Below are 12,223 nucleotides of genomic sequence, written 5' to 3' on the forward strand. Positions count from 1 at the left end.
AATACTCAGAGATTAAGTTCATCAGGCTCAAAGACTTTTATAACCTGTCAACCCAAAAGTGTCTTGCTTCTTAACCACTTTAATAAAGCATTACTAAAAAAAAAGGTTATTTACAGTGTATAAATCTTGAATAAGACATGCCTTAGAAAGTTCTTTTCTCATTTCACAGTAACCTTTTGATTGATAAATATCTCATCCGTACCTGGTAGGAGACTTTGGTGAAGACAGGGGCGTTGTCATTGACGTCAAGCACTTCAACTTTGACCACTCCGGTGGTCTGGTGGAGGGAATCAGACGCCCAGACTGTCAACTTGTACTCTGTCTGCTCCTCATAGTCCAGGGCGCGAGTCAGAGTGACCACACCAGTATATCGGTCAATGGCAAAGGGAAAGTTGGTGCTACTGTTGTCTAAAAAGCTGTAGGTGATGGTTGAGCTCAGGTCCACGTCGTTCGCCGTCACCTGGGTGACCATGTAACCCGCAGGCAGATCTGAAGTAAAACAGAAAACGTCAGAATAAGTCCACAAATAGATAAAGAACATAGACAGTGTTTATCATTTCAAGCAGTCAGAGAGCGGAGAAGGCTGGTCTTACTCTCTGCTATAACCACAGTCTCCATGGGGGGGATGGCGGGGCTGTTGTCGTTGACGTCCACCACTTGGACCCTGATAGTGGAGCTGCTGCTGAGAGTAGGGTTCCCCTTGTCTGTTGCCTGCAGAACCAGCCTGTAATATAAAGGCAGTAAACAAATGATGCCCCTTTGCATATTATGGATTGAGTATCATTAGATTATGCTGGGCCAGAAATGTATCAAATATAGAGTCCCGATAATGGAATTAAGCAGATATTTTGAGGTATTTGTACAGCAAATTGTAAAATCAGTAATAATACTTTTACACGCATGGATTTTGACTGTTGCACTGAATTACTTTGAGGTACTTCATTTTGAAAAACAAGGAAATCTGTCAGACAGCTTCCTAATAAAGAATATACAGCAAGTGAACTGTCAGGAGCCCATTTCATCAAATTTGCAAGACAAGATAATTTCCTCTCACTCATTTACAGTAGACATGTTTCACTAATTGAACAAGTCACACATGCATAAACTTGAAAGAGCCCAGTAGGACTTATTTAAACTATTGAAGAAGTGCTTCCATCTCCTAAAAAACAATGATTATTTGGTTAGCACTCAACAACCACGGTTTCCACAAGGGCTTGATACTAAGCCAATGACAATTTGTTTGTTGTTTTCAATTTGACATGTTTGTTGATAAATTAGAATATGGACAAACATTTCTCACTACATATTAATACTTGAGGTCGGCGTACTTGTATGAGGGGGTGATCTCGCGGTCCAGCATAACATTGGTAGCAAGTATCCCACGAGCAGAGTCTAAGATGAATGCCTCGTTGGGGTTACCGGACACGATGGAGTACTCAATCTGCCCGTTCATCCCGCTGTCAGCATCAGACGCAAACACCTGCAGAAAATAGGTGAAGTGATCATTATTAATAAAATCTGAATATATGATATACCCGCATTGGTATTTATGATGTCAAACAGGGCATAAATATTCATAGTGTCTACCTGCATGATGTAGGTGTTATGCACTTGCCCCTCCCAGACAGCGGTTCTGTAGTTGCTGTGTTCAAACACTGGTGCGTTGTCATTCATATCCAGCAGGCTGATGGAGACCCTGCAGTGGGCCGTCTGCAGCCCGTTGTCGGCCAGCACCACCAGTTGGATCTGAGGGCTCGCCTCATAGTCCAGAGAGTTATCTTTCTGCACACGGATCTCACCTAGATGAGAGGAAAAATATATGGTAGTGTATAAAAAAAACACAAATTGTTAATTTTAATCAGATCAGGGGAAAGTGAAGCATTTTCCATTACTGTGAAATGAAATCACAGTAATGGAAAGTAAAACACAACTTTTCATCTGTAAAAAAGGTGATGACAGAAGCACTTTTAGGTTCAAGTCTTTGTGGCAACCTTAAAACAGGTCTTTGTGCCTAAGTCAGTATTATCATGTGTATTTAAGTGTAACTGTGACTACATCATTACTTTATGGAAACATGAATCCAAAAAAAAAGTTTAGGGTAGAATATGATAAAATCAGGCCGCCAATCATAATTCTTTAGGAAATACTTGTATATAAACAACCAGATGAAGCAGATAAACTGGAAGGCGTTTTTTGTTTTAGAAACCCAGAATATAGCAGAAGCCCAAAATGGGCGGATTAAAAGCTCGGTTGAACATAAACAATTGCGAGTAGTGGAAATCAGTAGTCATATTCTGGATGCTTTTGTGGAAAATAAAATGGATGAGTGAATTAGAATTTGTGTGATTAGCATAACTCAATTGATGAAAGCATGCATGACTTTCCTGCAGATACATAACAAGAATCCCATCTGCTAATCATAACCAGTGAACGCCAGCATCGACTTTAGATGGGCAGCAAGGAAAAAAAAGGAACAAAAGAAATGTTTTTGTTCTGTTTCTTACCCGTGTGACGGTTGATGGAGAAAATATGATTCTCATTGCCACTAAATATAGTGTAGGTGATCCTTTGTCTGCTGTTGGTTTGGTCACTGGCCTCCACTTTTGCAATCCAAGTGCCTTGATGAAGAAAGAGTGAAATGGTTGATGAGGGATTTCAATGGTGTCAATGAAAACAGAATGAATAGAGGCGGCAAAACCTACCAGCTCTACTGTTCTCCTTGATGGTAGCGTTGTACACTTTGTTTGTGAACTGGAGTCCTTCGTGTTCTCCCTTCAGGTGGATGAAAACCAGGCAGGTGGTGGTTAAAGCAGGTTGTCCTTTGTCTGAAACCACAACCTGCAGCTTCCTCCCAGAGAAACCTGCTCTCACTCGTCTCCTCAGTGAAATCTCTCCCGACTCGCCGTTGATGTCAAACAGGTTTTCCTCATCAAACAACATAAACTGTACCGTCCCGTTGTCCCCCTGGTCACCGTCTGTTGCCGTCACTGTGGTAACTATCTGGTTGGGGAGAGTCCTCATGGACACCCACGCGTTGATTGGATTCTGCTCACAGACCGGCGCGTTGTCGTTCACGTCCTCCACCTGTATGGTCAGCGACGCCACGGAGCTCAGTGGCCCTTGGGTGCAGCCGTCTGCAGCTACAGCTCTGAGGGTGTATTGCGCCCGGCTCTCTCGGTCCAGGGACCTCGTGGTGCGGATCACTCCCGTGAAGGCGTCCATCGAGAAGGCCCCCTGGCTGCTGTCCTCCGTCAGAGAGTAGGTCAGGTCCCCATTGGACCCCTCATCAGGATCAAAGGCGCTGACACGCAGGACCTCCGCTCCTGCAGGTAGGCCCTCGCTGATGGAGGCGTGGTAGCTCTTGCGGCTGAAGGAGGGAGCGTTGTCGTTCTGGTCCAGCAGCACCAGCTGGAGTTGGGTGGAGGAGCTGAGCGGGGTGGGGCCATAGTCACGGGCCTGTATGGTGAGGGTGTAGTTCTGCCTGTCCTCGCGGTCGAGGACTTGTGTGGTGCTGACGGCACCTGTGTGGCTGTTGATGATGAAGCGACCTCTGTAGTCCTCGCCTAAAGACAGAAATTGAAGGATGTTTCTGGTTAATTTCAATCCTTTATGGTAATTAATCACCAAAGTAAATACTGAGATCTTGACAGCATTGATGTTGTTGACAATGTTGAACACAAGTAGTCCGACATTCACACAGGTTGTAAAACAGACAATAGTTAAGCAAAATAATCTAAACCACCTGGAAATTTCACTAATAATGCCTCACTGCACAGACACACTTTGCATGCACAACTATGGAAAGTATGATTGCTCAAAGTTGAACCAGTAAGTTGTTCTAGTAACTGCGACAGATGTTTACAATGGACAGTTTGGGAAGTCGTTTTATGATTTGATCCATTTTCTCTCAGCATTTGTTTAAAACCTGTATGATCACTTAGTTTCTTTCCCCTTTTGGACTTCTTTTTCACAATGTCGATGACTTCCCAAATCTCAGCTATTAACTTGGTGAGCACAATATTATTACCAATAGAAACGATATCCAAAACTACCAAATCACGATCCAAATAGCTTGATATATAGAGCGCTGCCCCGGGGCTCCTTACCTAAAATGGAGTAGTGTATAGTTCCATTTTCTCCGTGGTCTGGATCCGAGGCCTGAGCAGTGTGGACCACCCCAGGAGGAAGGTTTTCTGGCAGGCTGATCTGGAAGGAGGACTGCATAAACTCCGGAGGGTTGTCATTGTCGTCCAGCACGAAGCAGAGCACCGTGGCCGTACCCGACAGAGGACGCGTGCTGCTGTCGCGAGCCTGGACTGCAGACATGAATCAAAAGGAATTCACACCTTACGCTCACTGCAGAAATCTATGTGGAATTCTATCTAATTTTGATAGTCATGGTAAATCAGTAAATGAACCAGGGACATTGCGGTCATAGTATATATATATATGTTTCTTAAGCACTGGGCCACAAAGATGCCTCTGATCTATGGTTCTTATTTACTTCCTGGACTTAAATACAATCGAATAAGCAAAATGGCAAAGAGTCCACAGCCATGCCAGCAGCTCTGTGAGGCTGTTCATGCTCACTATGCACTATTAACATGCAGACGGTTAAAGAGTATAACGTTTAAAATAAAAAAACAACTAAGGCTGGTGGAAATGACATCGTACTATGACCAAATACCTGCAAAGCTTAAGTATTTGAGACAATTGTTTTTTTTACTGATGATGGTGCTAAAGGTAAATTCAGGGGGTCAATAACATCTTTAGGGTTCATCCTCTGGGGAACATGACTTTTAATGAAAAACAGTCCAAAAGTTGTTGAGATATTTGAGTCTGGACAGACATGGCCATCCGTAGAGCCATGCCTCTAGCATGAATAAATATGAAATGAAAGAATCAGTAAACAGCTCAAAGATATTATTAAAATAGCTAACTCAACAGTAATTAAATGTATATATTGGTGTAGGGAAATATACGGTTTTCCGCAGCAGTCTCAGTCTTGAAACACCACAATGACTGAACGGATTTTTAAAAGCAGTACAGACCCTAGAAATGAAAAAAAAAAGTGCTGAAAATAATTTGTATTTCTTTCCAGAGAAAATTGTCCCAGCATATTTCAGTATTTCCCAATAAGTCCTCCATTATTCTGGCACGACGTCAAGACTTTCATGCTTTCCTATTATTATATTTTGTTATTACATTTAATTGTTCAACATACTGCTGACTGTACAAATATTAGTATAAACCATCTGAAAGCAGTTTATCACTAAACACCGCTGAATGGTCTGAATGTAATAGCTGTGTGCGCCCACGAGAGAGTGAAAACAAACACTTCAAAAGGCGGCGGGTGCAGTCAGCGGAGGTTAGATATACTGTACCTCAGCCCTTTAAAACTCCACTGTTTCCTTAACATAAATCAATCCGCTGAATTATGTTGCCTTCATGCAAAAGACTGAATTCTTTATGACTCTGGCTGTGAAGCATGTCAAGAGAGGAGGAAGAGAATGAGAAACAGAGAACGAGAGAAGTGTCTGAGTTTGAAAGAGGCTTTATGTCTTATTTCAGCAACTTTCAGCTACTTTTTTTTATTTATATTTTTATAACCCTTTGAATCATAGGCTTTCAAACAAACAGTCTGGTTGTAGTTGAGCTTCCCACTGAAGATATTTATTCAGACATTTTTCATTCAGGGAATCCTGATCAAAGCCATTGATGACACAGGTCTAGCTGGCCAAGACAAACTTTAAACTTAATCTTTAAACCTGTGTCCATCTGTGGATTATGTAGTGTTTGATTTTTACCTAGCAGCACCTGATTGTGATTTATTGTCACTACTTTTTCAACTAGGTTTTCTTTTCCCTCCCTGGACATTTCAAAATGTTGCTCTGTGAAGGAAACGTACAATGTGATCAATCACTCACCCGCTGAGCTGAATCAGGCAACTAACGCATTGCATCGTTATCCATGTTGCTCCAAAATGGCGGCCTCAATGAACTCATTAAATCGTGGCCTTTGCTGTATCTTTCAGCAAAACTCCTTGTTTTCCATGAAGCGTAATAACCTTAAAATTGTATTCATGAAACTTGCTATGACGTTAGCAGAGGTGTGCTTTATTTCAGCTATTCAGTTATCTTAATGTCTTTTTGAGTTTCTCTTCAACAGTGGTATTGAAGAGGCAGGATTTTATTTATTTACAAGTAACACACCACCATCAAAGTGTAGTGACAAACGTGATCACCTCAAACTACTTTCCAAAGGACAAGAGTGTGTGTTTCAGAGCACTATTTCTATCAACACTTGTTCGTCTTTCAGGTGTAACAGGTTTATGTTTTTACCTCTGAGAGTGAAGTGATGCTGCTGCTCTCGGTCCAGGTAGGAGGTGGTGGTGATCAGACCGGTGTAAGGGTTGATGCTGAAGAGCTCGTAGCCGGCGCCGGGCAACAGGCTGTACCAGACCACGGCGTTCTCCTCTGGGGGAGGAACACAGGAGGTTCATGTTTGTTAAACACGCTGTGAGCTCTGTGACAGACCTAAAAACAAAACCTTAATTCATAGAATGTGTGGAAAACTACTAAAGTCACACACTTTATATAATATTGGGACTTTAAATTAAAGTCCCAATATTACTGTTATGGTTATTCATTGATTTATTGAAGTCTTCTGCACCACATGGTTTCCAGCATGTGCAAAAAGTTGATCAGATCGGCCCATTGCTCCACATATTCACAAAAACAATTTGAGAGAAACCAGACCAGGTGCTTTTCTCACTATTCATTTCTCTAAAGCAAAAATCTAATAGAAAACAAATCAGGACTCTTTAACTTCTATGGGCTAACCTTAGTTTTCAGGCTGTATATTTAAGATGTAGTTCTGTCTTGAAATCTTCTTAAATTTAAGTTAAAGTTTACAAACATTAATTAGATTTTTTTCTTCTATAAAACAAGATAATTATTTCTATAATCCTGTTTTCTTTCAATCTCTGATGTAGAGTTTAGCACCTCATCAGGTGAGTTTGAGTTTATGGCTGCTCACTTTTCAGACAGGCCTTTACGATGCCATATTGAAAACAGAACCATGTGGTTAAGTAAATCACAGAGTCACCTTAAAAAAACAGGGGAGGAAAACCAAAAATGTGAGAGCCCTTTGCTGCAGAAGTCCAGCCCTGCAGCTTGTACTTTGCTCGTCTATTGGCAGCAACACATTGTTAAGTTACATGCAAACTGTGGTGGTGAAGCTTATCATTGTCTAGCAGCTGCCACAGAGCAATATGTGCATTTAACATAATTTCAGTATCAGAGGACCTGTATAGAAATAGTACAACTGTCCTCAGTTTACCTGTACTGGATTCTGAATAAATGCAGTGTTCAGGGATTAAAGACAATGTGAGAGCTAGAGAGGAAAAAAAAAGCAGGATGGCAGGTGATGCTGACAAATAAGAAAACAACAAATACCTGCATCATGGAGCCATTAAGGCTTAATTCACCTCACTGAGATCAGTTTTCAGTGGAACCAATTTCTCCCAAAGAAATAAGTCTGTATGAAAACTGTTGCTTGCTCTGTGGATGAATATGTTTTATTTTAGTTTTTTTCTCTAGTTTATTGAGTTATTGTTGTAATTTGAGTAAACTAACATTACTGACAGTGGTTCTATTACTGGATTGACTTCCTTTTCATTAGAAACTGAGTTTTGCATCCATAAAGACAGAGAAATTTTTCTCTGTCTTTATGGATGCAAAGAAGCTCTTTTGTTCACTCAAACTCTTAATTGATATTTGATATTTGCTCATTCCTAATATATGGGTTGTATTTTTGACACAATTTTGACCCAGAGGACAACACAGCTATTCTTTAAAAAAAGAAGTCCTGAGTAACACAAAGGTTAGCTGTCACACTCGTTGATATTTCATCTCTGCTCTGACTGACTCCAACACATGGAAACTGGATACAGGGACTGACACGGGGCACAAAACAATGGTCATCTTTGGGGAGCGTTGGTGGGGGAAAAAAAAGCAGCAGAAATCATAATCAAATAAGACTGGTGGGAGAGCGGGCTGAGCTGCCAGACGAGGCGATTTGAGGAGACAGATGAAAACACGGCGCCTATTGGCACAGATGGCTTGGATTATGGAAATCATCATGAGAGAGGACCTTTCAAATCTCCCGGAGGAGCTGTGTGCTTGCTGTTCTTGGACAATTCTCACCCCAAGTTCACATCACAAACCCCTCCTGTACAGATCCTCCCGCCACATGACCTCCACCTTCAGTATTTAAAAGGACTCGCACTGTCAACATGAGGAGATGAGGTGGGATTCAGGAGGCCCCCCCGAGCACAACGTGTTAAAATAAACAGGACTGACGTGTAGATTTGTGAATAGATGAATGAGATTGGCTGGGATTCACGGTGAACATGTAGTTCATCAACACATGAAGAAAAAGTGGGGCAGGGGTTGGTTTCAATTAAACCGCTTAATGGAGTGAAACAAAACAGACGACAACCTTGATTCACTGCAGCGCTGAAGTTCAACCGAAACATAGCAGAGTGAGCTGCTGCCCCGCAGTATTTGTCATATGGTACTTTGCTTTAAAGACAATAAAAACTAACTACTACTGTTTAAAACAGAGAAATGTTGGAGGATTTCCTCTTTTTGCCGATTAATAAATCAAGTATTTAAAATATTACAACAGGTTAAAATGCCACAGAACAACAACTCTTTGTGTCTTCATTATTGATGATGAAATACACCATTGTTTTTGAGCTCAGACAATTTTTTATTTGTATAAAATAATAATCTGCACTATTTGGTTTTATGCATATTGAGTCTGTGATTTGAGGCTGTTAGGCCTTTAGGAGACAAGCTAGTGCTGCCATCTAGGCTCTTTGGAGGCAAACTGCAATCTCCACTTCACAGAAGGATTTCAGGCTAAACTGGAAAAATGCTACTGGATGAAAACCGCAGTTTATCAATCAGATTGTAAGTAAATCCAGGGATTCTTTTTCTAGTCGCTCAAGTAAATCTCTATCTTCATTGCCCAAAAACTATTTTTTTACAAGCTGGACAACATCCTCTATTCTGTTATCAGTGGGAGCTGAGGTTTTGTTGGGCCAAACAAATACAGTATGTATATTTGTAAAACCATTACATCACAAAAACTAGAGAAGTGAGTGCCCTTTTTTAAAGTAAACATAACAACATGGCGTTCGCTGAAGCAGATCATGTGGTTGAAAGTTGTACAAAAAGCAAGCAAAGGAAAACTGAGATACAATTATTTTTGTCAAATTACTGATCCTACGGGCAAGACAACATTTTATTTATCCCAGATGTTTGTCTTGAAATTTTCTTTCAGATGTTGAGAAAAATTTATTTACAAGATTTTATAAAAATAAAAGCTGCAAGAAGTAGTTGATTAATCAATCAGTAAAAACAAAACATGTTTTGTTAATCGTTTGTTAGGTTAATTAATTAATAATGTCATACTAAACTTAATATCTTTAAGTTTTTAAATGCTGGTGCGGCCAAACACATCTGGATCATCATCTTGGGCCTTTAAAATTGTGATGGCCATTTTTCAATTTCTTTTTGACATTAACAAGCCAAACGATTATTAAATTCATTGAGATGATAATTAAGATGAAGATTAATTATTATTATTATTATCATAATTATTAATCCAGGTCTGCGACTAGTGCTTATTTTTAGTGTGTTAAACAATTAACTGAATTCTTTTCTACCATGTTTAACATTTATATGATAGCATTAACTCAGAAACACATAATTAAAAACAAAACATGCTCTTAGTTATTACCTGAATCACTGTCAGTGGCAGAGACCCGGATCACTGGCTCTCCAGGGTCTCTGTTCTCCGCCACGCTGGCGTTGTAGACGCTCTGACTGAAGACAGGTGTCTGGTCATTCACGTCCCCCACCTCCACCATCAGGGTCTGGGTGGAGGAGAGCGAGGGCAGGCCCTGGTCGACTGCACGGACGGTCAGACGGTGGAAACGTTGTGTCTCGTAGTCCAGAGGAGCCGAAAGAAACAAGAGGCCTGTAGAAAGATGGAAGAAGATGAACTTTGAATATGATGATGAAGTCTTTTAATCATATTTTAAACTTTCTAGTGTGACAAGCAATAAAACAAAACAACCTACCGGTTTGTCAGCATGTTTTTTTAAGTAAATTGAACCTTGATTGCTGCTTATTTAGTCACAAACATTAACTTTCAAATTAGAACAGGGAAAAATATTAAATTTGATTTCAAGTTTTCAGGTGCTTTGATCCTTTAACAAATCAGAATTTTTTTTTATTGCAGGAAACTAATTACATTAAACATTCCCCAACCAATAGTGAACTTAAGAGGCAAAATACCAACATGAATATTTGACCGCGACGATATAGCAGCCAATATTAACTTGTTTTACAAGCACATCACATAAATAAACACTATTCATAAGGATCCCTTATACTTTTTTTTCTTCAAAAGAACCTTAGCCCACAATATCAACGTTTTACATTTAAACTTGTCAGAGCTCTGGATGGAAAACAATGTAATGGAAACAATGCTTTGTCCTGCACTGCAATTTCTTTTGTCTTATCCATCAACAAATATAACAGTAGTGAGCTAATATCTGCCCATAAATCAGCCCTGTCCATCTATAAATAAGGATCCTACCTGTTTTCTCCTCCAGTGTGAAGAATCTTTTCTCGTTTCCCGCCATGATGACGTAGGAGACAACCCCGTTGTCACCGAGATCTCCATCAATGGCCACAAAATGATGCAGCAGACTCCCCACCTCTGCATCCTCCATCACCTGCACTGTGTCCGCTGATATAAACACCGGCCTGTTATCGTTCACATCCAACAGGAACATCTGAGCCGTCACCGACGTCCGTCTCCGCTCCTCCTTCCTCTTCGCCTGGTCCGTGGCGGTTACGGTAAAGGCATAGCTGGGGTTGGTCTCGCGGTCTAAAGGTGCCGTTACAGTCAGGCTCCCTGTGAGAGGGTTGATCTGAAAGGGGAAGCGCGAGGAAGGCCTGCTGAGTTCAGGGTCCGAGGTCAGGGAGTAGCGGAGGGCACTGTAGGGAAAAGTCCCATCAGCATCCCTGGCATGGAAAGCGTACGCCAGCGATCCGACCGCGACGTCCTCCTCCAGGCCGAACATCACCAGTTTGTCAGGAAACCAGGGCGTGTGGTCGTTGACGTCCTCCACTATCACACTGACCAGCACAGACATGTTCGTTCCGAGTGAGAGTCCGACATCCTCAGCTCGCACCATGAGGAGGTACTGCATGGCGGACTCGTAGTCCAGCGGCTGGTTGATGTAGATGTCACCAGAGGAGCTGTCGATGCCGAAGTGAACGCTCCCGTCGCCCTCAGAGATGGAATAGTGGAATCTCCCTTTATATGAGACAGCCGCAGAGCCGATAACGGTCGCTGGCTCGGTGTCCTCTTTCACCGTGAAACGCCTCATTACTTGGTGTTCATTGTGGCCATACAGAGCCTCTAATCCATGCACCTGTAGGGGAAATAATGTTTAAAACTCGCAGAAAAGACAACACAAACAGTCAAAACACTGGGAAAAAATTGGAAGTAAGAACAAATTTTAATTTAAAAATGTAATTTGTGCTTTTGTTCATAAAGTGGATCTTTACGGATACAATGGCTGTTTTGTTAAATCATGTTGTCCCCTAAATGGAGGTGGAGCTGTTGTTTTTGTACAGTATTTAGGCATACATTTAGGATCCTGCAGTATTCAGTGTGTGGAAAACCTTTCTTCTTTGGGTATGAGTGGAGAGCTGAGGCAATTCTATTCATGTGAGATGATGTTAGTCTCCATAGTGGCCATTCCAAATAGTGAGACCATTTTTTTAACTAGACGTCACTGTATAATATGACCTTTTGTGACCTTGAGGATAACCACACGCTTCACAAACCTTTACAACCACAAATAAGTGACCTCTGGCATTCAGAGGATGTATGACTTCCTTATCTTTACTGGCAATAAGCAGGCTTCTGAGAAGTCCCAGAACAGCATGAGTCTTTCTAATGTGTTCCTCAAGAACTTTTTTCTTTTGAATAGGCGTCTAACCAAGACATAATGTTAATACAGATTTATTAATAGAAAAAAATGACACACAGTGCTGAACTGCATCTATAATTAAACAGTTCGCTTCCCAGCTTTCAGAATATATATACAACTTCTATGTGGTGTCAATTGTTG

General features: G+C 41.1%; 1 protein-coding gene across 1 annotated transcript in view; it reads right to left on the bottom strand.

The window, feature by feature from the left end:
* dchs2 (dachsous cadherin-related 2) overlaps positions 1-12,223 on the bottom strand; it is a 29,981-nt gene that overhangs the window by 5,067 nt on the left and 12,691 nt on the right. Inside the window, exons 10-19 of the mRNA XM_054603760.1 lie at positions 10,675-11,518; positions 9,811-10,050; positions 6,342-6,476; positions 4,107-4,316; positions 2,703-3,563; positions 2,505-2,618; positions 1,588-1,799; positions 1,329-1,480; positions 594-724; positions 203-489 (exon numbers count right to left, since the gene is read on the bottom strand). Of these exons, the coding sequence (XP_054459735.1) occupies positions 203-489; positions 594-724; positions 1,329-1,480; positions 1,588-1,799; positions 2,505-2,618; positions 2,703-3,563; positions 4,107-4,316; positions 6,342-6,476; positions 9,811-10,050; positions 10,675-11,518 (3,186 nt within the window). The remainder of the gene's footprint in view (positions 1-202; positions 490-593; positions 725-1,328; positions 1,481-1,587; positions 1,800-2,504; positions 2,619-2,702; positions 3,564-4,106; positions 4,317-6,341; positions 6,477-9,810; positions 10,051-10,674; positions 11,519-12,223) is intronic.

The sequence above is a fragment of the Anoplopoma fimbria genome, chromosome 9 (genome assembly GCF_027596085.1).
Source record: "Anoplopoma fimbria isolate UVic2021 breed Golden Eagle Sablefish chromosome 9, Afim_UVic_2022, whole genome shotgun sequence".
Lineage (NCBI taxonomy): Eukaryota > Metazoa > Chordata > Actinopteri > Perciformes > Anoplopomatidae > Anoplopoma > Anoplopoma fimbria.